This window comes from Doryrhamphus excisus, linkage group LG20 (genome assembly GCF_037039965.1).
Source record: "Doryrhamphus excisus strain RoL-2023G ecotype Guam linkage group LG20, RoL_Dexc_Guam_v1.1, whole genome shotgun sequence".
Taxonomy (NCBI): Eukaryota; Metazoa; Chordata; class Actinopteri; order Syngnathiformes; family Syngnathidae; genus Doryrhamphus; species Doryrhamphus excisus.
In genome coordinates this window covers 4,857,866-4,885,321 of record NC_136376.1, presented here as the reverse complement: position 1 = coordinate 4,885,321, position 27,456 = coordinate 4,857,866, and the positions used below count along the sequence as shown (strand labels likewise).

The 27,456-nt window shown below is 44.6% G+C and overlaps 3 protein-coding genes across 9 annotated transcripts; 1 reads left to right on the top strand and 2 right to left on the bottom strand.

The window, feature by feature from the left end:
- Positions 1-32: 32 nt before the first annotated feature.
- prepl (prolyl endopeptidase like) lies at positions 33-9,485 on the top strand. 3 transcript variants are annotated; one of them, XR_009120429.2, is made up of 16 exons: positions 33-314; positions 401-520; positions 590-653; positions 716-881; positions 955-1,025; positions 1,097-1,223; positions 1,286-1,502; positions 1,980-2,171; positions 2,267-2,467; positions 2,533-2,702; positions 2,759-2,975; positions 3,051-3,200; positions 4,183-4,309; positions 5,222-5,301; positions 6,631-6,835; positions 8,824-9,485. XR_009120429.2 is itself a non-coding variant. In XM_058059037.2 (15 exons), the coding sequence occupies exons 1-15, from the start codon at positions 213-215 to the stop codon at positions 6,709-6,711; spliced, it is 2,085 nt and encodes a 694-aa protein (XP_057915020.2). In that variant the 5' UTR covers positions 33-212; the 3' UTR covers positions 6,712-7,570. The 3 variants fall into 3 exon arrangements, 1 of the variants encoding a protein (XP_057915020.2); XR_009120428.2 differs by having other exon boundaries at positions 8,765-9,485; XM_058059037.2 differs by lacking the exon at positions 8,824-9,485 and having other exon boundaries at positions 6,631-7,570.
- On the bottom strand, positions 6,086-14,975 carry slc3a1 (solute carrier family 3 member 1). Its single transcript, XM_058059038.2, has 10 exons — positions 14,301-14,975; positions 13,147-13,326; positions 12,916-13,061; positions 12,723-12,848; positions 12,209-12,328; positions 9,273-9,397; positions 9,006-9,207; positions 8,745-8,927; positions 7,328-7,453; positions 6,086-7,260 (listed from the first exon to the last, which is right to left on the bottom strand). The coding sequence occupies exons 1-10, from the start codon at positions 14,698-14,700 to the stop codon at positions 6,829-6,831; spliced, it is 2,040 nt and encodes a 679-aa protein (XP_057915021.2). The 5' UTR covers positions 14,701-14,975; the 3' UTR covers positions 6,086-6,828.
- A 1,843-nt stretch (positions 14,976-16,818) lies between these two features.
- On the bottom strand, positions 16,819-27,085 carry ppm1ba (protein phosphatase, Mg2+/Mn2+ dependent, 1Ba). 5 transcript variants are annotated; one of them, XM_058058967.2, is made up of 7 exons: positions 26,705-27,085; positions 22,308-23,224; positions 21,716-21,833; positions 20,936-21,050; positions 20,084-20,141; positions 18,183-18,199; positions 16,819-17,646 (listed from the first exon to the last, which is right to left on the bottom strand). In XM_058058967.2, coding segments are annotated over exons 2-7 (1,197 nt in total). In that variant the 5' UTR covers positions 23,196-23,224; positions 26,705-27,085; the 3' UTR covers positions 16,819-17,645. The 5 variants fall into 5 exon arrangements, 4 of the variants coding, with proteins under 4 accessions (XP_057914950.2, XP_078643467.1, XP_057914949.2 ...); XR_013625110.1 differs by having other exon boundaries at positions 18,183-20,141; XM_078787341.1 differs by having other exon boundaries at positions 16,819-18,199.
- Between the last annotated feature and the right edge of the window lie 371 nt (positions 27,086-27,456).

Below are 27,456 nucleotides of genomic sequence, written 5' to 3'. Positions count from 1 at the left end.
GTCTGGTAGTTCTTTTACGTCATCAGCAGCCGGCTTTGTTTCGGAAGTACGACTGCCGGGAACTGTGCTCATGTCACATGCTTCCTTCCTAGCTATAATGTTAACATATACTATATATTGTACTGTTTTTGCGGTGATTTGATCAGTTTAAACATTTTTTTACAACAGTTTTAACAGCTTAAACATCATCCAAGCTAGCTCATGAATACTGAATGCAAAAAATGTCTGCTCTCGCTTTGCTCCGTTTTATTACATTTCCTGCACACTTTAGGAAGTTTTACTATTTCCCCTGGATGCAACGTCGTCACTCAACGGTAAGACGTTTCTTAACTGTGGCATGTTTTGCTCATAAACGATGCCCAGCACATGCATATTGACTGATTGTGGTTTTGCACTTCAGTACACATCAGTGGCTAACCTCAGCCCGGGTCTTGAGAGGTACAAGGACTTGCAAGTGTATTTTAAAAGACACCTGAAGGCAACATACAGCAGGTTCTCGAACACTCTTGACCACTCAGAGGTATGTCTTATTTTCTCCGCAAATTAAAACATATAATAAAGATGACTCAAATGATTTGTCCCCATACAGGTGTATGGACGTCACCATGTTTATTTTATTGAAGGAAACAGCATCTACAGGACGGATAAGACATGTAAGAAATGATCTGCGCCACTATTTATGGGCTGCGTTTAATCAATGTTTGTGTGCATGCAGGTGAGTCAGAGCCGGAGCAGGTTTTCCACCTGGGACACATCCCTGCATGTGAGGAACAAGATGAGGAAACAGTACCTAAAGAGTGGACTGTGCAGAGAATCCGTCTGTCCCCTTTGGAGAAGCATCTTGCTGCCACAGTGAAGACACGATACAAAGAAGCTTTAAGGTCCATAGATGCAAAGATAATCACACATTTGTTCTTTTAGTCTTAAATGACATTATGTGATGATGTCATTCAGGTGCGTGGTTGTGGAGCTTGAACAAAGGAGTTTCAGTGTTCTGCTCACACTGGATGATGTCTTCAGTTTTGGTATGCTTGTAATTAAAACAGCATGGATAAGTTAGAGCAATGACAACAACTAATAATGCATGTCTTCCAAGAGTGGGCCACCGATGAGGTTCTGTTCTACACAATTCAAGAGGGTCTGCAGTGCCACAGAGTCTATCGTCTGGACTTGAACCCTCATGGAAGCACGATACAATCCGTTTACGAGGAATCCCAGCCTGAGTAAGTGTAAGAAATATACTTCAACTAAACCATCTTTGTTTTTAAATGCTATCCCATCCTAGTGTGTTTGTGGAGGTGGCTCTATCCAGAGACCGCCGGCTGCTCACCATCAACAGCAACAGCAGGACTAGCTCAGAGGTGCGGCTGGTTGAGGTCTCAGACCCTGGTCGAGAACCCGTACTGCTTGAGCCGCGCCGGGCGGAGTTGTTGTACCATGTGGAGCACTGGAGGAGGAGCTTGATTATACTTGCCAACACGGGGCCTGGCCAGGAATATCAGGTGAATAATCAGTGCATTAATCCAACCCTTAAAGAGACAGTAGCATATTTCTAAAAAACAGGGTCACCTACATGGGCGACAATCTTGAGCAAGAGGGGAAGGACATCGAGTGTGAACTTCATGTGATGTCCGTCCTGTGCTTCAGTCTATTGGTGTGGGCTGTCATGAGGGAAGACCAGACCATTAATACCAGTTCAGCTCTGCCCACAGACCAGTATCAGGCCATGACGCGGTGGTTGGGGGGGATCTAGAGTCGCTAATTAACCTAACATGCATGTTTGTTTGGAATGTGGGTGACAACATGCTAACTCCACACAAGCGGAGATTCAAACCCAGGTCTTCCTGATCTCCTGACTGTGTAACCAACATGCTAAACACTCACCCACTGTGGCCGAGTGTCCCCTTTGTGAATAAATGATATCCCAATGACGTTACTCAAGATGTATGATTTAGGAAGCCTATGCTTTCCTCATTGAGGTGGTAAAGGCCCCCCTCTCCGAGCCATCCATGATGTCCTGGGAGAATGTGTTCACCCCCAGTGCCGGCACCGTGCTGAAAGACATGGACGTAGTGCAAGACTACTGTGTACTCGTTGCTAAGACATCATCCAATGAGTTAGAGCTGATAGTGATCCCACTCACCCAACCGAGGCAAGCATACACTTTGCAGGTCAGTGTATATATGTTATATATGTTATATATGTTTTATATGTATGCTCATTTACAGCGCAAGTGTGTCACTTAACATTTTGTTCATGCTTGAAGCTCCCCTCCTGGGCCTGCACTGTTGAAAGCAAGCGTCCGAGCCTTGCAGACCAAGGAGGTGTGTTAGAGTTCTTCATCTCCTCTCCAGCCCACCCCCCTGTGCTCTACTGCCTTTACCCAAAGGAAGGGATCCTTTTATCAAGCGCTCCAAAGAACCAGGATAGTTCTATCACCACCACACGCTTGAAGGCCTGCAGCAAAGTAGGAACAAATCTATCAGCGGTGAATGCAACTAGTTGAGTTTTAAATAATGATGACTTGTGTAGGATGGTACTTGGGTGCCGTTGACACTGTTGCATGGAGTGGAGTGTTCCAAAGAGACGCCTCTGCTGGTGCACGTCTACGGAGCTTATGGCCGAGATGTGAACATGGACTTCTGTGTGGAGAAAAGGCTTCTCCTGGAGAAGGGCTGGGCTCTAGCCTACTGTCACATCCGGTAATACCCACCACGATCCCAAGACAGGCGTGTTATAATCATGATTGTGTTACTAGAGGGGGAGGAGAGCGTGGACTGTCCTGGCAAAGACAAGCTCGCGTGGAGGGAAAGCCGAAAGGCATAGAGGACCTTGAAGCCTGCCTCCATCACCTCTTCTCCTCAGGAGTCTCCAGCCCCTCGCGGACCGCCCTCGCAGCCTGCAGTGCCGGAGCTGTGCCAGTCGGGGCGCTGTGCAACAGACGGCCAGACATGATGCAGGCTGCCGTACTGCAGGTGCTGTGATGCATCGTGTGTGTATATTCTATTTCAATTACTTCGATAAATATGGTAAATTATCAACATTTTTAGAGTCCTTTCCTGGACGTGCTGCAAACAATGAACGACACCGAGATGCCTCTCACTGTGGAGGACAGGGACGAATGGGGGGATCCAATCGGAAACCCAAAACACGGACCCGCCATTGCCTCGTACTGTCCAGTTCACAACATTAGGCCTCAGGTAGAGAAACACACTCAGTATCGCCCCCTAGTGTCCAATTCATTACAATAGCATTCAATACTTAATATTACGGGCGGCCGATTGGTTAGCACGCAGACCTCACCGTGCATGCGTGGGTTTTCTCCAGTTTCCTCCCACATTCCAAAAACATGCTAGGTTAATTAGCGACTCCAAATTGTCCATAGGTATGAATGTGAGTGTGAATGGTTGTTTGTCTATATGTGCCCTGTGATTGGCTGGCCATCAGTCCAGGGTGTACCCCGCCTCTCGCCTGAAGACAGCTGGGATAGGCTCCAACACCCCCCGCGACCCTCGTGAGGAAACAGCGGGAGAAAATGAATGAATGAATGAATGGTAACGTTACTCTTCTGTAGAAACAGAAAAAGCCTCATCACTGCCCCCTAATGTCCGTTTGATGGCATTACTGTTCAATTAGAAGGAAGACTGACTCTTTGCAGCCCCCTGAATGCCTCGTTTGTAACATTACTCTTTAGTTAGAAACAAAACCACCTAATTTCTGTCATCATTTGGACTCACCATCACTGCCATTTGTCCAGTACACAACATAAGTGTTGAGAGTTTTACTACTAATAGTAGTTGAAATGAGGGAATTGTGTTGTCATGTCTTACTTTTTGTGTCATTTAGTGTTCATTCATTCATTTTCTACCGCTTTTTCCTCATGAGGGTCACGGGGGGTGCTGGAGCCTATCCCAGCTGTCTTAAGGCGAGAGGCGGGGTACACCCTGGACTGGTGGCCAGCCAATCACAGGGCACATATAGACAAACAACCATTCACACTCACATTCATACCTATGGACAATTTGGAGTCACCAATTAACCTAGCATGTTTTTGGAATGTGGGAGAAAACCCACGCATGCACGGGGAGAACATGCAAACTCCACACATAGATAGCCGGGTGGGTAATTTAGTGTTATTGTAGTAATTTCACATGAGGACACCTTCTTTTGTGTGTGTGCTAGCGTTACCCGTCCATGCTACTGACCGCCTACAGCAGCGACAGCAGGGCGCCTCTGTCCGGAGTACTGAAATACAGTGAGAAGCTGAAAGAGGCCGTGCAAGTGCACTTCAACATGGCAGCCAAATTAGGTACTGTACATTTACACACAACACCAACGTAACGTATTGCTGCAGTTTCCCTTTACCATTGTGTACAATACAATAGCATGCATTGTGTATTGAATTATGCTCCGACAACGATTTGGATATCGCGGTCGTTATTGTTTAGTAGAGACTACTAAAGAGTTGTTTTGGTAGGGAATTGCAAGCCACACGTCAGGCCCCCCCCTCGTCAAAGTGCTATAAATCAATCAAGATGCTGTCAGAAGGGCCGGCGTTGTGACGACGCTGAAGGATTCAGGCTGGAGTGAGACGCTTTAATGGCTCCTTTCAGTGCATGTCAGCACACCCGAAGTAATAGTAATTTAAAGTTCAACGTATATCACAGGTCACCTTGCTGTACAGTGTGTGTGTGTGTATATATGTGTGTGTGTGTGTGTGTGTGTGTGTGTGCACGCTAATTGCACTCTTTTCCCCATAGACAGGCTCTTTCACCCTCTCGTTTCTAATCGGGACTCATCACATGAGCGGTACCCACCCGGCTGCTGTTGTTCATACGCCCTCAGCGGTGTGAGAGATGGATGGATGGATGGATGGGGGGGGGGGTTCTGTGGTGAGCACACGCCTAATCGGACTCTCTCGGCGCTCTGGAGTCTATTTGATAAAGTGCTGATGGCACACAGAGGCAGGCAGTTCAAGGCCCATTAGCATGGTAAAGAGATAGCGTATCAGAGCGGGAGATTAGACGCCACAAACTGGGGAGCTGTCAAGGTCAAGACCGCGCTTGTGAAACAGCTAAAATGAGGGAAGGTGGAGGGGCGGGGACGATAAGATGAATTAACGAGGCCCCCGGCCAGGGGGGGGTGAGATGGACAGGGAGTGGACATCCAGTGAGGAGGAATAGGGCTGAATAGTATTGGGTTTTTTTTGTTTTTTTTACAGAACCTGAACCAAACATTGTTGTGAATGTCAAGTACGGAGAAAATCACCTGGAAGATGACTGGGAGACGATGCTGGAGGAGGTAAAAAACAATATATCCTCCCAAAAACTATGCATTTCCTTTAATATACAAGTAATCCAAGTGGAGTCCAGGATGTGGAAGTTAGCAAAAGTGTACTAAGCTGCAGGGGGGAAAAAAGTGTGAACCCAACAGATCGTTACAGTAATCCATCGTTTATCATGTTTAATTGGTTCCAGACCCAACCGTGAAGTTCATTTCTACTGCTTTTTCCTGCTGGAGCCTATCCCAGCTGTCTTCGGGTGAGAGGTGGGGTACGCCCTGGACTGGTTGGCCAGCCAATCACAGGGCACATATAGACAAACAACCATTCACACTCACATTCATACCTATGGACAATTTGGAGTCGCCAATTAACCTAGCATGTTTTTGGAATGTGGGAGGAAACCGGAGTACCCGGAGAAAACCCACGCATGCACGGGGAGAACATGCAAACTCCACACAGAGATGGCCGAGGGTGGAATTGAACCCTGGTCTTCTAGCTGTGAGGTGGGAGGGGGGGCAATAATGGCTGTGTGTTGCCTCATTTTCAGTGGAGAGTAAACAAGCTGTACAAGGACTACTCCCAAATGTACTTTCTATAGCAGGGGTCTCAAGCATGCGGGCCAAATGTGGCCCGCAGGACACTAGTTTGAGGCCCCCGCCTTGATATGAAAGTTTAATGTTAGTGCGGCCCGCGCAAGTTTGATATGGATGCCGTATGGTATCATGTACCCAGAAAAAATTATTACGTTTGATTAATGTTCATGTTAAAGGTTAGATAACTGTTAATAGTTATCCTCCCTATCCGTGTGGAAGTGGTAAGTTTTTGGCTATTTAAGTTTAAAGGAAATAACTTGAAGGCTACCGTTTAGGTCGCTAGCTCTCTAGTTTGCGAGTTAGCATGTGTCTCAAGACCCTGCAGTTGCGCAATATGTTGTAAATAAAAAGAGTATAAATGTGACTATAGTCGTGTTTTGTCATGTCTACAGGGCTCTAATAATGCTTTGTTCATTTTAATCTGAAAAAAATAATTTGTCTACCCACCAACTATATGTGGTTTCTTAAGTTTTTATTATTTGCCGTTTTATATTATTATATTTATTTATTACTGATTGATTGATTTTCTTTATTGTTGATTTGTTTATTTATTTGTCATCTTATTTTGCGTAGAAAAATAAAAAGTAAGATATTTGAGAACAGTTTTATCAGAGCTTTTCTTTGGAACCAAAGCAAAGTAAATTGAGTTTGAGACCCCTGTTCTATAGTGTTGGCCCTTGACAAGATGCTATAAAATGAGGCATTTACTCACTCGTCTCAGATACTGTAAATGTCTGTTCTCCCCCAACACAGGAAGCCCTCAAGCTAGCGTTTCTCTACAAGGAGCTGCGCCTGGATCCTCCTCGATCTTCTAGACGCCGGAGAAAGAGATAAAACTGAGTGAGAAGAACCCAAGGACAAGACGGGGATGCAGTAATGCGTTCTTATTGAATTAGACACGGAACAACGTCATGGGATCCATTAGAAGATGGATGGAAAGATACCTTCATGTTAGCAGGTATAGAGAATGTCCACCACACTTAAATAACAGGCTTTCTCAGAGATGTAACACTGTCCAGGATGGTTAGTGTTAAATCGATTGTGGGCGGAGAACCGAATCATCAGTCCCTCTCCAGGCTGTGTCAGAATCTGAGATTTACGCATCACTTTGCCGTCGTTGGCTCGGTCGGTGCTCATCAGAACATTCAGCCGCTCGGGCAGCTCGGCGACAGAGGAGAGATCCGTGGCGGCGGACTCTTGGCCGAAATTGAGCACAAGGAGGAAGGCACGGTCCAGCCCGTCCAGTTCTCGTATGTAGGAGAAGACGTTGTCATCTGCGTGGACGTAGCAGAACCAGCCTCGTTGAAGAGGTAGCTCCAGCTGACGCAACGTGCTGAGGCGGCGGTACTGAGACAGGACCGAACCTTGGTCTTGTTTCTGGACCTGAATGAGGACGTGTGAAAAAACAATTGAATGCACGGTTTGGAATAAAAAGGTGTGTTGCGTTTACCTCCACGTTGACGCTACTGTAGTCGGGATGCACGGGCAACCACGTCACGTTGGTTTTGTTGTTGAAGCCCGCGTTGGCGGCAGAACTCCACTGCATCGGAGAACGCTGAGGATCTCTACTGGCACTCTGCAACAATTTCATGTACGTTTTATTAGGTACACCTGCATAATCATAATAATAATGAGATCCAATACAGGAGATGTATGCCTTTCAGTGTAACCATATGGCTGTCATTGTGTTGCTGTTGGCAGCAGTGATATTTACATATAATATTCATTCATTCATTTTCTAACCGCTTTTTGCTCACGAGGGTCGCTGGGGTGCTGGAGCCTATCCCAGCTGTCTTCGGGTGAGAGGCGGGGGAAAACACCCTGGACTGGTGGCCAGGGCACATACTGTGTGTTTTCTTATTCAATTATTATAAAAATAAAATATACATTTGATGAAGTGTTCTTACAATAATAAGAGTCCATCCCTTATTTATTGCAGTTAATTGTTTCCTTAGTCAACCATGATAACAGCAAAAATGTACCACTTCCACACGGAATGAGAGAAGTTTTTTTTCCAATTTCATCATGTCGGACTACATGCAGTGCAATTTTAATGACGCTTAATGTAAAAAATACTATATAACATATGACCTGTCTTTCAATATTTTAGCCATTGTTTTTTTTGGTGGTGTAGCGAGAGATAAATGCAAAATTACATATGCATATTTTCTAGTTTGTCATGTCTGTCTTCCTGTTTTGGCTAGCTAGTGGGCGTGGCTTTTATTTGTTTTGCTTCAACCAATGGGGGGCCGAAGACAGATGGGATAGGCTCCAGCACGCCTGCGACCCTCGTGAGGATAAGTTGTAGAAAAAGAATTAATTAATGAATGTTCCGGAAGCATTTTTGCTTGTATTGTATTGTAGTATTATTGGGAAAATTGTTTGTTTTTGCTTTCTTTGTCAATGAGTACTCTGAAAAATCCCAAAATTCATTCATTCATTTTCTACCGCTTATCCTCATGAGGGGTGCGAGAATGCTGGAGCCTATGCCAGCTGTCTTCGGGCGAGAGGCAGGGTGCACCCAGCCAATCACAGGGCACATATAGACAAACAACCATTCACACTCACATTCATACCTATGGACAATTTGGAGTCACCAATTAACCTAGCATGTTTTTGGAATGTGGGAGGAAACCGGAGTACCCGGAGAAAACCCACGCATGCACGGGGAGAACATGCAAACTCCACACAGAGATGGCCGAGGGTGGAATTGAACCCTTGTCTCCTGGCTGTGAGGTCTGTGCGCTAACCACTCGCCCGCCGTGCCGCCCAAATGGTGATTAAACATGATGAATTAATTTGAAAACCGTGATTAATCTAAATAATTTGACAGCCCTGATTTACATCAATGATATGTGCACTACTACCGCATTGTATCTGCCTGCAGGGTCCTGAATCTGACTTTTTGTCATGTTGATGTTCTCCATGCCGATCTCCTCGCCATAGTAGGTGGACGGCGTGCCGGGGAGAGTCAGCAGGAGCATGTTGATGACCCCAATGTAGCGCTGACCTGCAGCGGAGGCAATGCGAGGCTTGTCGTGGTTCCCTACCTGATCAGAGGAGGAGAAGAATGACTACGTTGTAACGATGAACAACATGGCAGACAGGCGGTGAATGCGGTAACCGACCAGCCAGTTGGGCCATTTCCCTGACGGCATGTTTCCCATCCAGAGGTGGACCAGATGTTTGAGCCACAAGCCGCTGCCGTTGCGAGGCAGATCCATGAGGTAGAAGTTAAAGGGAAAGTCGCTCTCTTTCACTAGAGGCGTCCCGTAGTACATCATGGTCTTGTCCACCTCCTGGTCATCGTAGGACTCTGTCACCATCAACCTGGAGCACCGATGCAACAACTTCAACCAAGGTCCAGAAGAAAACAAAATGAAGTCTTACAGTACCGGTATCTGCCAGGCTCACGGCTGTAGACCTCCATGTGAGCCCTCCACGCCCTCAGCAGGTCATGCAGGCCCAGCTGTGTGGTGGTGTAGTCATGGTGGAGGTCCCACTCGGAGGTCATGGACTCCTGGAGTCGGTCGTGAACCAAAAGTAAGAGTAAACAGTATGCCTCTATTGTGTTGGTCATTTCCTTCATTTTCTACTGCTTATCCTCATCTCCAGGGTTGCGGGGGTGCTGGAGCCTATCCCAGCTGTCTTTGGGCGAGAGGCGGGGTACACCCTGGACTGGTGGCCAGCCAATCACAGGGCAGATATAGACAAACAACCATTCACACTCACATTCATACCTATGGACAATTTGGAGTCGCCAGTTAACCTAGCATGTTTTTGGAATGTGGGAGGAAACCGGAGTACCCGGAGAAAACCCACGCATGCACGGGGAGAACATGCAAACTCCACACCGAAATGGCCGAGGATGGAATTGAACTCGGGTCTTCTAGCTGTGAGGCCTGTGCGTTAACCACTCAGTCAGAGAGTTTTATTGATACTCATTCATTCATTCATTCATTTTCTACCGATTATCCTCACAAGGGTCGCGGGGGTGCTGGAGCCTATCCCGGCTGTCTCCGGGCGAGAGTCAGGGTACACCCTGGACTGGTGGCCAGCCAATCACAGGGCACATATAGACAAACAACCATTCACACTCAGATTCATACCTATGGACAATTTGGAGTCGCCAATTAACCTAGCATGTTTTTGGAATGTGGGAGGAAATCCACACAGGGATGGTTGAGGGTGGAATTGAACTCGGGTCTCCTAGCTGTGAGGCCTGCACGCTAACCACTAACCCACCGTGCAGCCCGGCCAAAACATTAGTTCCACTTATATACAATCACCCATCCATTCACTTTCTCTGCTGTTTATCCTCATTTGGATCGTGGGGGGGGGTATGCTGGAGCCTATCCTAGCTGACTTTGGGCAAGAGGCAGGGTACACACTGGTCACACTTGTTTTTTCTAAGTTTTCTGGGGAAATAACATTTTTTCCCCGGACCGCACTTTGGACACCCCTGCTGTAGACCCCCAAATATGAGTATTGTCTCACATTGAGTTATGGTTACTACTTTAGGACTCCACAATGTGCTGCTATAATAACAGATTGGCTGGATTTTGGCCACCCCCCCCCCCCCCCCCCCCTCCCACCCACATGACAATTAGCGTGCTGAGATACATTATGGATATGTAACAACTAGTCCTAATAAAAATCCCAGTAAACTGTTTCGGTGTGAATAGAAATGCACACCATGGTGAAGCACCAACTGTCATGGTGTCTAACTGAGTCCCCATGCTTGAGTCAAGTACAGCTTGTCCACCAATAGCGGGTGACATCCTGTGGTACAAACAGTGTTGCAGTGCTGAGTTAACCTACCGAAATAGCCCTCTAATCTCCCCTTACGTGTCATTATTCTGCGTGAACGTGTGTCTGCCTATTTCACAGAGGAAAAAAAAGGAGCAATCATTGAATAACAGCACAGCAGCGTGTGCATGAACTCTCCCACTCCCTTTGCTCCGAAAGCAGCTCCGTCCCACGCGGCTGGTTTTATCCCTCTGCTCATTAAAACGCGGACTCTGACATGAGGCGTTATGCAAGTCAACAAAATCATCTTCAGGATTATGCAACAGAATAGCCGCACCGCTCTTCAATTTGCAGTGGTTTTGGAAATCCACTGCGGCTGCGCGGTGGATTAGTGGTTAGCATGAAGGTCTCACACATAGGAGACCCGAGTTCGATTCCACCCTCAGGTATCTCTGGTGTGGAGTTTTGCATGTTCTCCCCATGCATGCGTGGGTTTCCTCCCACATTCCAAAAACATGCTAGGTTAATTGGTGACTTGTCCATAGGTATGAATGTGAGTGTGAATGGTTGTTTGTCTATATGTGTCCTGTGATTGGCTGGCGACCAATCACAGCCGAAGACAGCTGGGATAGGCTCCAGCACCCCCTGCGACCCTCGTGAGGATAAGCGGTAGAAAATGAATGAATGAATGGAAATCCACTGCACCCTGCTATTTATTACAAATGTGGAAAAACGCTGTCTGGATCAAAATCAGTACAAGTGGTCCCCGGTTCCTAAAAAGTTCTGTATAGTCGGACCTTATACCTAAATTAATTTAAATTAGTGTAGCTTAGCTTAGTTTCAAACATAGGTATTATTAAGGGTGTATCCATTATTCATAGTTTTTGGGGGGTCTTTGAAGGTAACCCCTACAAATACATTCATTTTCTACCGCTTATCCTCACGAGGGTCGTGGGGGGTGCTGGAGCCTATCCCAGCTGTCTTCAGGCAAGAGGATTGGTCGCCAGCCAATCACAGGGCACATATAGACAAATCACATAGCATGTTTTTTGAAGGTGGGAGGAAACGCATGCACGGGGAGAACATGCAAACTCCACACAGAAATGGCTGAGGGTGGAATTGAACTCGGGTCTCCTAGCTGTGTGGCCTGTGCGTTAGCCACTCGGCCAGAGAGTTGTATTGATACTCATTCATTCATTCATTTTCTACCGCTTATCCCAGCTGTCTTCGGGCGAGAGGCGGGGTACACCCTGGACTGGTGGCCAGCCAATCACAGGGCACATATAGACAAACAACCATTCACACTCACATTCATACCTATGGACAATTTGGAGTACCCGATTAACCTAGCATGTTTTTTGGAATGTGGGAGGAAACCGGAGTACCGATCTCCTCGCTGTGAGGTCTGCGCGCTAACCACTTGAACACCGTGCAGCCCCCCCCCACCCACAAATAGCTAAGATCTATTGCATTGTTTAATTCCTTAGCCGTGTCACTCGAACCCGAGTATTCCTATCTTCGTTACATCTGTTACAGATATGTTTGCAGTCCCAGTCATGTGTCAGCCATCATGTCAACTTACAGGAGGTCCGTTTGGATCAACCTGTGGTTCATCCCTCAGGTGTGTGGCTTCCAGCAGACGCTGGACTGCACCAATTCGGAAGCCGTCCACCCCTTTCTCCAGCCAGAAACTGATGATATCCTGAAATCAAAGAGCTTGCTTTTAGAAAGTCTAAAACAAGACATGAAAAAAGAAGTCAACACAGGATGGACAATTTGGGTGCAATTTGCTGACTTGCACTTTGAGCTGCATATGACAGCAGTTTGAAGTTATTGTGTAATACTGTCAAGCAGGTTGCAATGCATTGTGGATGTCTCTGTTATCATCACACGCTCGTATTTTTGTGCCATAAAATAAGTTTAGGGAGTGGTGCTATCGTCCTTATAGTATTTTATAGTATAATATAGTATCTTAGATATCAGTTGTTATCCGTTTAAATCTAAATAGAAGATTTTCTGATTAGAAAAGCTTCCTGGCAGGCAAACTTCAGGGCTGGTTTCCTCCAGTCAGCATAAAGAAGAGCGTGTTATCTTACTAGCATCTCTTGGCGGACATGAGGGTTTCTCAAGTTCAGGTCAGGTTGCTCCTGAAGGAACTGGTGCAGGTAACACTGTCCTCGAACTTCGTCGTACGTCCATGATGAGTTCCCAAATACGCTTACCTGAAACGTGGGACACAAAGAGAGGTTTAACCTTCAAAGTATTTTTCTAAGAGGGAGTTGAACCCACCCAGTTGTTGGGCTTTGGTCCTGTTGCATTGCAGTCAGTCCAGATGTAGTAGTCCTCATAGTGAGGATCTCTGGTGCGACTCAGGTTAAACCAGCGGTGTTTGTCGCTGGTGTGATTGGGGATGAAGTCCATAATCAGCTTCAAACCTGGTTTAAAAAAATAAATAAAAATAAAAAAAAAACATGGGAGACGTCGCCTTCATTTCCAAAAGACCAATGCCGAGGGCCTCACCTAATTTATGCATCTCAGCCAAAAGGTCCTCAAAGTCCCGCATGGTCCCGAAAAGAGGGTCGATGGCGCGGAAATCTTCCACGTCGTAACCGAAGTCCGTCATGGGGGAGCGGTAGAAGGGGGCGACGCATACAGACTTGATGTTCAGGTACTCAAAATGGCCCAGCTTCTCCTGAATGCCTGCCAGCCACACACACACACACACACACACACACACAAACAACACACCATGAGCATCTACACAACTGTTAACAACAATTACCTGATTTAAGGTAATTAGCAAGGTTTTCTCATATTGTGTTTTCTTATTCAATTATTATAAAAATAAAATATACATTTGATGAAGTGTTCTTACAATAATAAGAGTCCATCCCTCATTTATCGCAGTTAATTGTTTCCTTAGTCAACCATGATAAAAGCAAAAATGTACCACTTCCACACGGAATGAGAGGAGAATTTTTTTTTCAATTTCATCATGTCGGACTACATGCAGTGTGAAGTCCCATCAGTGCAATCTGAAAAAAATACTACATATAACTTGTCTTTCAATATTTTAGCCATTGTTTAGGGATAAATGCAAAATTACTGCATATTTTCTAGTTTGTCATGTATGTCTTCCTGTTTTGGCTAGCTAAATTTGTTTTGCTTCAACCAATGGGGGCCGAAGACAGATGGGATAGGCTCCAGCACGCCCGCGACCCTTGTAAGTTGATAAGTTGTAAGGATAAGTTGGAGAATTATTGGGAAAATTGTTGTTTGTTTCTGCTTTCTTTGTCAATTAGTACTTGGAAAAATCCCAAAATTCCTTAATTTTCTACCGCTTATCCTCATGAGGGGTGCGAGAATGCTGGAGCCTATCCCAGCTGTCTTCGGGCAAGAGGCGGGGTGCACCCTGGACTGGTGGCCAGCCAATCACAGGGCACATATAGGCAAACAACCATTCACACTCACATTCATACCTATGGACAATTTGGAGTCGCTAATTAACCTAGCATGTTTTTGGAATGTGGGAGGAAACCGGAGTACCACGCATGCACGGGAAGAACATGCAAACTTCATACAGATATGGCCGAGAGTGGAATTGAACCCTGGTCTGCATGCTAACCACTCGACCGCCGTGACTATTAGTGTAGCAAATTATGAAGCTTGCCCACCTTTGAGGTCTCCAACCCCGTCACCATCCGAGTCCTTGAAGGAGCGTGTGTAGACCTGGTAAACGGGGGACACCTGCCACCAGCTGAGGCAGCGTGGGGACAGCGCCACCACGGTGATGGTGAGAGCCAACAGCACCAGTGTGCAGGCCACCGTCAGCCAGAACAGGATCTCTCTCGGGACTCTGTAGCGGGCCTGGGAGGAGTAGAGCAACAGCACCTCCTTGGGCATGCCCGCGTACGGCTTGATCTGGGTGTACTCCTCCATCGGTTCCAAGCTCTCCCCGGGGAGCTCCGTCGTCACCTTTTCTTCTGGCTCGACCGTGATGCTGTTGTCCGATATCTGCTTGTCATCGTCCACATCCTGGAAGGCCGGATTCAGGGTGCCCTTTTGCAGCTCCATGTTGTCTTACCTGCAGCCTCTGAAAGCACCAGTGTTGCTTCTTCTTTAAACGTGCGAAGGGAGGAGGGCAGAGTTCTCTCCCTTTTTCTTTATCTCAGCCACACGCAGGCGCACTGAAACCTGTGGAATGTGGTGAGAATGGTTTAGAGATTAATTTTCTCTCTCTTTGCACAAATACCACTGGAGGAAGTCCCGTAAACTCTGGACCCCCTCATGCAGCTCATTAAGACAAGCAAAGTATAATAAACACAATGTGATGCTCTTATACATACAGAAACACAACAAAACTACGCACTAATAGTTAAAATATCTGGAAAATAAAAACGGGAAAAATGGGAATTATTGTAATAATTTGCATACTGAAAAATCAAAAAGATACACTTAACATTTTTTGTAGATATGCAGGCTATTTTTATACGTAAAGAGAAAAAGCCTGCATCACAACATGGCTTAGTATAAAGATTTTTCTCATAGTCCACTTTTTGTTAGTTTTTTCAAATTTTTTCCCCTGATACTTTTTCCTATGTATTTATTCTTATAATAATATGTATTTATTCTCATAATATTTATATTATTATTTTTATGTTATAATAATATTGTAACTTTCACCCATTCCACATTTCCGGAAAAAATTGCAACTTTATGCTTTGTTGTTTATTTGACGGTTTAAAAAAATTATAAGTCCTTAATATTTCAACTTTATGTATTTTTTTATTTATTTATTTATTATTTATTTATTTTTATTTCTCATAATATTTTGTCTTCACACTCTAAAAAAAGTACTGATTTTTATGTTTGCTGTTGTTTTTTTTATTTTCTTGTTTACATTTTTTGGTTAGTATTTTTTAGAATGTTCGGATGGCCGTTTAAAAAAACAGCTGGCCCCCAGGCTGCATTTTGGACATCCCTACTGTAAACATAGTTATACTGCACCATCTGTTTGTTGTTGTACTGTACTTAAGAACAGAAACAAGACTGAAAGACTATTAACCAACATCATGTGCGTCTCCTGGGAGCTACACCTCCCCTGACCTTCAAACCGAGTGACTTTTACCTATCTTCATCTTCAATGGTTGCGGAGACTTTTTCCCCATAGCGGTTCCTGTCCTGGTACAGAACATTCTGCAAGATTATCCTGCACAGAGATCACATGCAGGAGCACAACACACACGTTTCATGGCGACAGGCAAAATGGTGTTTCATTGGGTTTATGGTTTATTTCACATTATGTTTTTATTTGGGTTCATTTACGTCCCTGATAATAAGTTGGAATATACAAGTCATTTGACCCAGTCATCCCCAAAATAAGTAACCATGACAATAATAATGAGCATCAGCCCCTAATCCACAAAAAACTGTACCCAGGCGTCATTTGGAGGTTTGGGTGTCTCTGCATGCTCGTTTTCACAGTATTTTATGAAAACAACAAGTTCTACTGAGGTTAATGCGAGCCGGACTTCCTTATATGGGCTGCAGATTGCCTGCCCTTAGTAAATGCGGGTCAACATATGCGGAGGTCCTCGGGAGCGCTTGGAAGTGAGACCAATTACAGCAGAGGTGGAATAAATTAAACAAACCGTTTAGGTGGGAAGCAGGAAATCAATAAAAACACTACAGAAAGAGGTGCAGAATCCGGAAGCTCTAGAAAGCTTTCTCTGGGGGTTATCATAGGAGTCCACAACTCTATCCATAGCGCCCAATATGAGCATAATGGTAATTTTGTAGGATTTTTTTTTTACTGTACCATACTGCTAATTGGAGAAAAACATTTTTTGTATCAGAGTGGATTTTTAACCCGTTAAGGTCCGGAGGTCCGCCAGTAAATGCTTCCCCACACTAACGTTCCTTCTCCTTACAATGACAGCATTTGATTCATCTTATATATCAGCCGCCGTAGGGCGTTGTCATCAACTCTGCTTGTTTACGCTCATCATTTATACCGGTATAATTCATTTTTTTATCATAGCAGTACTCTATATATGTATAAAAAAAATATCGCCCGACCCTATTTGCGAGGTACCTCAAATACGTTTGTATGCCATAAAGTCCACAACAACAAAATAATATGAGCTCAAGCGTTGGAATACAAAAAAAGCAAAAAATTTCAAGAGTTGAAAATGATGTTTTTGGCATTATTTATTGATTTTACAAATCACAAAAGGAAATTGGCAGCACAAGCAGGATCGTGTTGAGTCTTTGGAACGTCATCGTGTGGGAATACGGTTTGTGTGAGTAGCACGTATGCACACAGACAAATCACATAGGCGCATACCGTGTTAGGCCACGTGGCTGTCATTTCACTCAAAATGTACACTTCTGTGTTATTATTATTATTATTATCATTATCATTAGAACTTGTAAAGGATACTATTGTGAATGACAACCGGGTGTTTCGGGTCGCGTGAATACTGATCAAGTGGCGAGTTGAGGAGGAAGCACGTGCAAAAGGATCCACACCGGCTTGACATCACTTTGAACCAGCCAAATTCCATTGAGCTTCAGTGAGCGCCCCCTTGTGTTCGGGCGTGTGACTGATTCTTTGAGCCAGCAGGTCTTTGGACTTAATGGCTATTCAGGTCCTAAAGTAGTTTTTTTAAAGTTCACTCCTTAGGCCCCTTTTAGTAGCGGTCCAGGAGAGGCTGCTTTTGGAAATGGCGGACAGGTGGTGTGAGGTTCTTCAAGAAATCTCAGGAAGTGGGTACAGGGAGCCCAAATGTATTCAGAACAGTCCCAAAAAAAAAAAAAAAAGAGAGAGAGAGAAAGAGACTTGCTCCCATGTGTTCCCCACCAGGACATCTTCTTGTGGTCTTCCAGCGTGGGGAAAATGTAAAGAAATCACTTGTGATCCGAGACCAGCTCTTCCCCGGCTTTTCGGTTTTAAATCCACCCGGCAGATCAGGAAGTTGTTGTCAACGTCTACCAGTGACTCTCCAGGTCGGCGCCGCTCTGCCAGGGGAACGCCGGCGAGCGGAGGAGAAAAAAAAAAAACAAAATAGAAAAGAAGATTAGAAGGAAAAGAGAGCACAGTCGATAACGGAGAGAGGTTACACTCCCCACTTTCTACCTGAACACAAATGAAAGGTTAAAGCAGAGTAAGTAAAGCCAGGGCACACTTTCAGCTGGTAGTCTCTCAGGCCTGCAGGAAAGGTCCAAGAACGTTCTTGGTCTTGTTGAAGTGAAAACCACATAGAGACAGGGGATTGTTGCTGTTGTGAAACGACCCGCAATGAGGGGGGGGCGGTGCATGCGTGTGCGGACAGTGCATGCGTGTTTTGTCACATAAAAAGGGACCTGAAAAAACTTTGGACAGTGGACGCTGTCGGCATACAAGACGCAGGAGTGGACATGGATGGGGACAGAGAAGGTGGCCACTCCACATGCCTGCAAGACTGTTAATTGTGAAGATACATGTGTGGAGGTGAGAGGAAGTTGGGGGGGGAGAAAGGGGGATGGGCAAAACATTTATATATGCGATCACTTACCAAATGAAACAGGAGGGCTGCGTTAAGCAGAGGGTGAAGACACAGTTAGACACTCTGTGCATCCCTCTACGTGTGCACTTACCGCCCTAATGTGGTCGTTTGCGCCTCTAAGGACACAACATTAGGTACACCTTCAATACAAAAGATGTACTCCAGCTTCCTCCCCCTAAAGCATCCGAGTTCGGCCAGTGTCGTGGCACATTAGTGTGTTGTGGGAAATGATCCAATTTCACTCCATTGGTCCAAATATGATGACATTATTATTTCGTTGTTATTATTATTATATGTTACGATGTTTCGTGGCTATGTAGGCACTCGTTTATTATGGTAAATTGGTCCCAATATTATCACCCAATAATAATAAGAGTAAAGAAGCCATTTAAGATGTAAATAAAACCCTTGTTTATGTGTGTAACAGTGAATGTGTTCCCTGGTGGACCTTAGTGGCGAGCAGACAGATGTGTAGAGGGCAGGAAGTGATGTCGGAGGTTCAGAGTTGAGTTTTAGCTTGTCGTGAGTTAAGATCCCAACAGTAGCGGTATTATTATTATGAAGTTATCACTATTGTGCCCGTCTCACCAAACACCCACACCTAGTGGCCAATGTGGAATACTACATGAAAAACAAGGGAACGCCTCTTCTCCCTTGTATTTATATATTCAGTTTATTTACTTCATTTAGCCATTTTTATGTTTGAAAATACTTAATTTAGGGCAAGAAAATGTAAAATTTGTAATATATGCTAATAATTTCAGATTTACTAATAATAATAATTAAATAACATATTTAACCACAAAACAGCAATCATTCATTCATTTAAAAAGCACGATAAAGTGAGGGTGCCATACTACGACCTTATTTTAAGAGCAAAGACCATACTTATAATAAGGTTTTTCATCAACTGTATAATCGCAGAGCTGAGATGCGTTTTTTTTTTCCGATGTGTGTGGCCCATGTTTGGACACCCCTGCTCTAACCTGTCCATCGGTGTGCATGGTTGTTTGTGTATGTGTGCCCTGTGAATGACTGTGGACCTGTCCAAGGTGTACCCCGCCTAGAAAGTCAGTTGGGATAGGCTCCAGCTCATCCATGACCCTAATGAGGACAAGCGGCAAAGAAAATGGATGTATGGATAGATATCATTAATGATGGAAGCTCAACCTGTGAGTGTAGACACCCAATATGTCCTTCAGCAGATACTCTACACTCTATAATAAAATAAATAAAGCACACTACGAACAGTGATTGATTATGCTGAAGGTAATTTTACCAAGCCTTACCAGGGAAGTGTAATGTGAACCCTTTCTTTAAAAGCAACTTAGTAGAATTTTGGCCTGGACATACTGTAGGTGCCCAAATTCCTTCTCTTGTAACTCTATAGCTGAAAGTGGGTGTGTGGAATGGGTGGGGAATGGAAGCAAACTAGTCCCTATATGCAACGGGAACATTGAGGTGTGCAATGATCTCACTGGAAAAAAAGTGACCTAGCAGCAAAAAATAGCAAAAAGAAATTTTATACAATACAACACTGACATTAACAACAGGGATGCTGACCTAGCCGTTTTGAGTGTGCGTGCGCACACGCACACAGCAGTGACGTGCGTAAGGTTCATGGCTGGTGAGGCGCCGACTCCTTTTTTTTATGTTAATACATGTCGCCCATTAAGTTGGTACCTTTTCCTCTCTACAGACAGATCCCAGAAGCCCCCACCTCTTCGCTGTTATCATGATTCGGTATATTTTTCATGATGACAGGTGAGGCTCCGCCTCCTTTGCCTCCCCTGACTGCACGTCACTGACACACAAATATGACCGCCTTTCAGAGTGAAATAGCAAAGCTAAGGATGTCGTCTAAACGTGAGGTGCAGACTTGACAAAAGCTTTGATAGCATCGTACTGACCCCTTCTTCCTCTCTGTATGGACTTAGTTGGTTGTACACTGCTTCAATCACGCTGCGTCTGAAAGATGAACGGCAGAAGCACAAAATTAATGTAAAAAAAAAAAGGCATGGCAGCGTGGATGTACTGTATGTCTAAAAAAACACTATATCTACTACTACAACTACTATCAACAAGGCAATTTAGTTTACTGCACTTGATTGCCAACAGAGCCTTGACATTAATACTTGTTTCATCACCCTCAAGTTCATTCATTCATTCATTTTCTACCGCTTTTCCTCACGAGGGTCGCAAGGGGTGCTGGAGCCTATCCCAGCTGTCTTTAGGCGAGAGGCAGGGTACACCCTGGACTGGTCGCCAGCCAATCACAGGGCTATACAATACAATTAACAATTCATGTTAAAAGAAAAACAAATTCCTTATGTAGACACATGTCTATCTTTCTGTGCATTCTAAAGATATAAAAACAGCTAAAAAGAGGCAGCTAAGAATGGGGTGCACCTATTACGCCTTCAAAGCCTTAAGAAAAAAAAAAACATTTTACATTAACATAATGTGATCTGCATATTAACCAAGCTGCAGCAACATTAACATTGTTACACTATACACCACTTTAATGGCGTACTCTCACCTCACCACACGATGCTGGTTAGCTACTAGGTGACTAGCGACTCGCTTCACCACACACTCGCTCACAGCGGCACAAGTTCATTTACATTTCTTGTGTGATGAATTACTTTGTTTATTTATTTAGTGCGAGAAATCTTGTCACGTTTTAGTCTTGTGACACCCCAGATACATGCTGCTTTGGTGTCATACTAAAACATACACCTTTAGGACGCCTTGTGACTTACTTGCTGGCGAGGCCGCCCCCTGGTGGCAGAGAGGGCATGTTGCTGTCAACGGACAGGTTCCGCATCACCGTGACCAGGTCGGGAACACCCTCGTTGGCCGGCCGGGAGAGCATCTCTGAAAACAACAGCAGAGATATATGCTAATTAGAGGAGAGCACAGCTGCTGGGGGGGGGCAGACATAAGAGGAGAGAGAAAGTAAGGACAAGAAGAAAGATGGAGGCAGAAAGTTAGTTGATGGTGGCAAGCGGCCAGTAAAATGCTTGGCCTAAAGCATTCCTGTCCCTTTCTCCCTGTTTTCCCAGTCTGTCCGTGCATGGAGTCAAACATTTACATCAACATGTAAATGCTGCATGAGTTGCCAATAAATCAGTTTATTTGTGTTATGTGACCGTAGCGGAGAGTCCTTGTTGCCAGAGTAAAGAGCTTAGAACCAAATCGGCCAACAAAAAACAACTTTACAGCTCTTAGGAGGGACAAGTGCATCGTGAGAGAATAAAATGAAAACAACGTAGAAAGGAAGGAGAGAAGCAAGAGGGAAGATGGATGTTAGCTGAAATGGAAAAGCAGGTCATGTGGTGGTCTCTTCTGCATGGAGTCGGATCTAACTGGGCCACAGTGGGTTAGACAACAGAGAGTGGCAGAGGAAAGCTGAGACCTGTTTGAAATATCACAATTTGATTAAACAGAATTGCCTTAAATGGCAAATGTGTGTTTAAAAAAAAAGGCAGTCAAAATAAAAATAAAACAATCCGGTTTAGGCAGGAGACATCTATCCTCACCTTCCACTCGGGACTCCAGGTACTGGTTGAGCTCGGCATCCCTCCTCACAGCCTCCTCTGACACTTTGGGAGTGTTGGGCAAACACACTAACACAACACTCATGTTATCACGACTACCCTAGAAAGGAGGGGAGGAAAGAGGAACCGAGTAAGAGCAGGATAGAGGAGTAACGATGTTCCTGGGGTCAAGTGATGAAATAAATTGGAAAGATGGGGGTCCACTTTGATACACTTCGTTCTTAGGGGTGTCACAAGATGAGATGATACATAAGACGAGACGATACATAAGGTAGGGTCTATGAGAACGGGACGGGATTTTAACATTACTTCTAAGTAGAATGAAAAAAGTATTTAAAAAAAAAAACATATTTCAATGTGCTACTTTAATTTTTACTATGTTAACATCTAGGTAAAGATATTGTATGACTGAGAAGGGGTCTCACTCCATTCATGCCGTTGTTCTATGGAACAAACGAACCATGGTGACCACTCTTCCTGCCTTCTTGGAGGCGGGAAATGAGGAAAACAGACACACATGGAATGATGTGAAACGTGTGTGTGTTAGCAACAGTAAAGTGACACTCGGACACACCTTGTGCAGGCAGGTGTCCACCACTTCATTGCAGACTCTCTCCAGGTCGTCCGAGACCTCGAGCCTCGATTTCACAAATTCGCACAAATCCTCATTGGACATGACATCCCAGATCCCATCGCACGCCAGGATCACAAACTGGTCCTGCTCAGGGGTCCGGACCATCTCGTTAACTTCCGGCTCAGGGCTCACCAGCTGCTCAGTGGGGCCTTTGCCGACGACGCACTTGTAGTCGTAGTCCCCCAAGGCCCTGGAGACAGCCAGCGAGCCGTTCACCCGCTGGATCATCACCGAGCCGCCGGCATTCTGGATGCGCTCTCTCTCGCGCGGGTTGCAAGGCTTGTGGTCATGCGTGGAGAAGCACACTTGGGAGTTTCGGTACAAAACGGCCCGAGAGTCGCCACAGTTCATAAAAAAGAAATGCTGGGGCGACAGGAGGATGCCCACGGCTGTGGAGCCACTTCGGTCCATGCCGTTTCGTAGGTCGGAGAAGCTGCGCATGTGTTCATCTATCCTCAGGAAGCCTGTCCTGATCCCCGCTTTCACTGCCTCTACTGTGGGGGCAACAACTGCTGGGGTGTCGTTGGTGGTGCTCTCTGAACCAGCCAGCAAGCTCTGCTGCCCTCCGGGCCCTAAACTGGCGCTGATTATGTGTTCCAGAAGGTGCTTTGAGCAGTAATTGGCAACTTTTGAGCCCGCATGGCCGTCGTAGACTGCAAAAAACGACCAGTCCGTCATGCCGGGAGCCGGCAATCCCAACGCGGCAGTATGAGCATCTTCCATCTCCACTCGCCAGCCTTGCATGGAGCTCAGCCCGTAGCGGATGCCATTTCCTTCACCGTGGGAGTTGTGCTTCTCTGTCTTGGGCTTGTCCAGGAAGGCACCCATGGCTCTGGTCTGCAGGGACCCACGGTTGCCTGCGGGCGAGGAAAAACAGATGACCACAGGACAGAGGAAAGGAAAAGCACATTCTGAATGTTAAGTGAAAGTCAGTCCTCGTGTTTACACACATATTAGTACACACTGGGGGGAACCACATCAACTTATGTCATGCCAATATGGCCATGTTTATTGTCTGATTCATCTTAAAAGCTTATGTTGCATAGTCCTACGTCTTCAGCAACTGGCGGTCTCACAAGACCACCCATCGAGATGAAGACACTGTATGACCGACCAAGGTCTCACTCTGTTCATGTTATTGTTCTGTGGAACAAACACGGCAAGGTGCTGATTGTGTGATTAATTCATTTATTATTATCTTACTTCTAAAGCAAGAAATCTTGTCACGTTTTAATCTCGTAAATTCTTGTGACACCCCCAAAAATGAACATTACTTCCAACCAGCAGAAGCTGCAATTAATGTAGGACCACCTAGCTGGCGACTGGAGAAATCAAAAAAGAGTGGATCAGGACCGGAGCTGCATCACAGGAGTAATCATCACATGAAACTGATGCACTATGCTCCATTCATTAGCAATCAAAGTCTGACACATATGAAACACATCAACACAACCTTTTGCCGAGCAGATTGCAACGCCATGAGAATCGCCGGCTCTTTCCACCTGTGCAGCAACTCCATGCAACACCCACTCGCAACAACTTAACACTGATGTAAGTGCTAATCTGTAAAAGTGATGTCAGCAGACTCTGACATCTCCATGGCTACACGGGTTCTTGGAGTGGCAGTCATGCGAGATTACCACGGCAACAAAATGATTCATTTCAGGTGGTTTGCAACGTGTGATAAGAGAGACACCCGGCTAAAACTGTTTCTTATGGAGTCTTGGCAGATTTGTTCAGTTGTCGTTTGTTGTCATTGGTGGCTAACATTGTCAAAGTGATGTGGGAAAAGGTTATTTGAACATTAGGTGGACAAGATCAAGAAGGTTTGAAGCTTTCGGAGAAGCAGGGCTGTTTTAATGAGCTAAGTCAATTTGGCGGCCAGTCGCTGATAGAATGCATGCAGGCCAGCCTGTCAAACGGTAAACTACTCCAGCGGAAACTGCAGTGGTTAGCGTCATTCATTCCAGAAGGGTCAACGTACTTTAACCAAATCTATTTTTCCCATAAGAACTCATGGAAATCCAATTAGTCAAAAATGTTGACACACAACACGTTTTCATAGTTTGACAGTGATTGTTTTACATGGAGAAAACTATTAAAAATGCATAGAAATCCATACTGTATAAAAGTGAAAGGGAAAAATTAACATTTAAGCCTGCTTTTACCTTCGGTGAAGACATGAGTCTTGACGTGACTGTCCCAAAAGACACTATGTGGCAACGAGACACCACACAGACACCACCTTCCTGTTTTGCCATGAGTTTTTTTTTTCAATTCAATAGTGTTGTGTACATGGGAACATGATGTAAAAAAAAATAACTGAAAAACAAATTAACTGAGGTGGACGTTAACACGGGTTCCACTGCCCTGGAAAAGAATTTGTAAAATAACAAAAGCTGTGTTTTGACGGCAAAATGGACGGTTTTTGGTTTTTTTGCGGCCATTTGTTTGTCATTTGTGGCAGGTCTTTGATCTTAACTGCAAAATATTCATCAAATATTTGTGTATTTTGTGGATAAGCTACATTTGTTTGGTGTTTTCAATGGGATGAATTACAAAAAATATAACGAATCAATGGAGGTCTTTAATGCGTTTACAAGCCGGACGACTTGCCAGGGCAATGAGTCATCATCCTAAGTCGCATCGGGAGCGGTCAATTTCCTGGAAGAGGAGCACTTTGAACAGGCATCTTCAGTCACTGTCAGTGCCATGGCGTCGGGGAATGCTGGGGCTAGATGGGAGTCTATCAGATGATGGGCAGGGAAGTGAGAGATGCGTCCTCTCTTACTGTATAGTGGTTACTTCCTGTCTGCTGCAGATGATCAGCTTATTGTAAAATGTAAACAAATCCTGTTGGACAGCCCGTCATTTCCAGCAAGACAACATGTTTTCCCTTTGAATTTTATTTGACAGATAGTAAGGACTGGTCCTTAGGACTGGTAAGGACTAGAAAATTTCAAGCTTATGACTTCCAATTTGACTCAAACTGTCTTGACTTGCATGTTACATTAAAGTCTTTGACAACAAATCACTCAAACATTCCTCTTATAAAGTTATAGCGCCAAGTTATGTCATTTCCGATAGCACCAAGTCCATTAAAAAAAAGGTAATATTAAATCCTTCTGTGGTGATCCAGATTTAATCGTGGCGGTCTGTCCCACACAAATGAATGCATGGGATCATCATAATCTATCCATCATAATTCACAAGGCCTGTTGAAATCGTGATTATCGTGGACAAAGTGAAGCACTACAATGGTTGAACTATGTAAAGAGCAGGTAAAAGTCATGCCAACTGCATTTAAATCACACTGCATGCTTGATGTGCGAGTAGGCTCACTTTGATGTTGTTTTGGGGATTATATTGAAGACAGTGCATGATATGCTGCGTGCCGTTAAACCTGGGTGAACTCGGCAAGCAAAGAAATGAATGCTGGCGTCATGTGATCAGCGTCACTGAGCAAGAAAAGTTGGAAGAAATTACCCAGAAATTGTCTTGCAGAGATTACCAAAGTGTTTCCTCCGAATACAGACAAACTGGTCAATAAACAAGTAATTAACCTAATTAACAATGACAGAGAGAACCATAACCCTTCAAATTCAAACATTGCCCAACCCTAACTGAGTTAATCAGTACATGCAACCAAAATAAAAGCCCTGAACAATGTGACTGTGAAAGTAGTAGTGGCTGACAGCTGATAAACCAAACACAAAGACAAGTAGAGTGAATCAACAACTCAATCACTCCACAGGATTGCAGTAGTAAGTAGTAAGACCACAGACAAAAACAAATGTTAACATATGAAAGGTTTCATGACATAACCACAGCATTTAGCTAAAAAGACATGGCACCACAAACATACCACAGATGATGTGCTGCCATTTATGGAAGACAGCATTACTCATATACACTATTGTTGTTGTTGTATAATAATTCCTCATTGAGGGTTGAAAACCTTAAGACTTGCACACAAATGAGCACATAATCAGTCCAATGTATAAAAATACAAAAAGAAACAGCCACTGCCCGGTGGTTAAAAACATTTCATATCGCAATGAAATATTAGACAATTAAGCAGCAAATTACACAGTAATGACTTGCTTTCAAAACCGTTAACCACTAGTAAAGTGTCTATGACTTGCTTTCAAAACCGTTAACCACTAGTAAAGTGTCTAATTGATGTATAATTAACCTCAGGGTGTCTTCCTGAAACCGAAACCAATTAGGAGGACGCTAATAGCAGCCAGCTAGCAAACTTGACAGTTGTCAAGCCGCACACTAAAATAGCGAGTGTTTACGTTACGTTGTCTAGGGATACACGTCCAAGTACTTACTTTTGTAGGTGATGAGCTGTCTTATTTAGGTCCTTGTTGTGTCTTCAGAGGTAGGTTGTGTTTAAGGAGCCTGCCGGGCTTGTTGTGATAGGCTTATCGCTTCTTTAAACATTAGCCTCTTTCCGTCCATCAGCTAGGTAGCTAGCGGTCCTTGTGAAGCCAGTCTGCCTTTCACACGACTAACTTCCCTCTCGACGCGTCTCCGCATCGGGGAAAGGCTCCCAACGTCATGGTAGGCACAGTAAATTGACTGACGAGAAACATACTTGTTTCTGTGCGGTGGAAATGCGTTTAAGGGCGGTCGGCTAGCTGTGGCTAATGCTAAGTTAAATGTATGAAGGGGATGACGTTCTTTTTGAAGTTCCAAGGAGGGGTGGTGCTACAATATTCGTTTCTCCTCTCTGATTGGACAAACTCTGATGGGGAGTTACGTTTTGATTAGTCGTTATATCTGTCTGTCATAGGTCCCTTGATTTCGTGTATTGTAAAAAGTGTTCATTTTGTGTTTCTGCCTGGGCACTTTTATTATGTACAATAATAATATCATATGTATTCATTTTACAACGTATTTATTATTGTTGTTAAAATATAATAATGCTCAGTTTTTGAGTGAAAATACTACAAGCTACATGAGAGGAGGAAAATGCATGCAGCATAACATTAGACCATGCATATTGTTGCATTTTGCAAAATCTTAATTAATGTGTGTTTTTAGGTGTGGTTCTACTTAATACATGTACCCAAAGTAAATC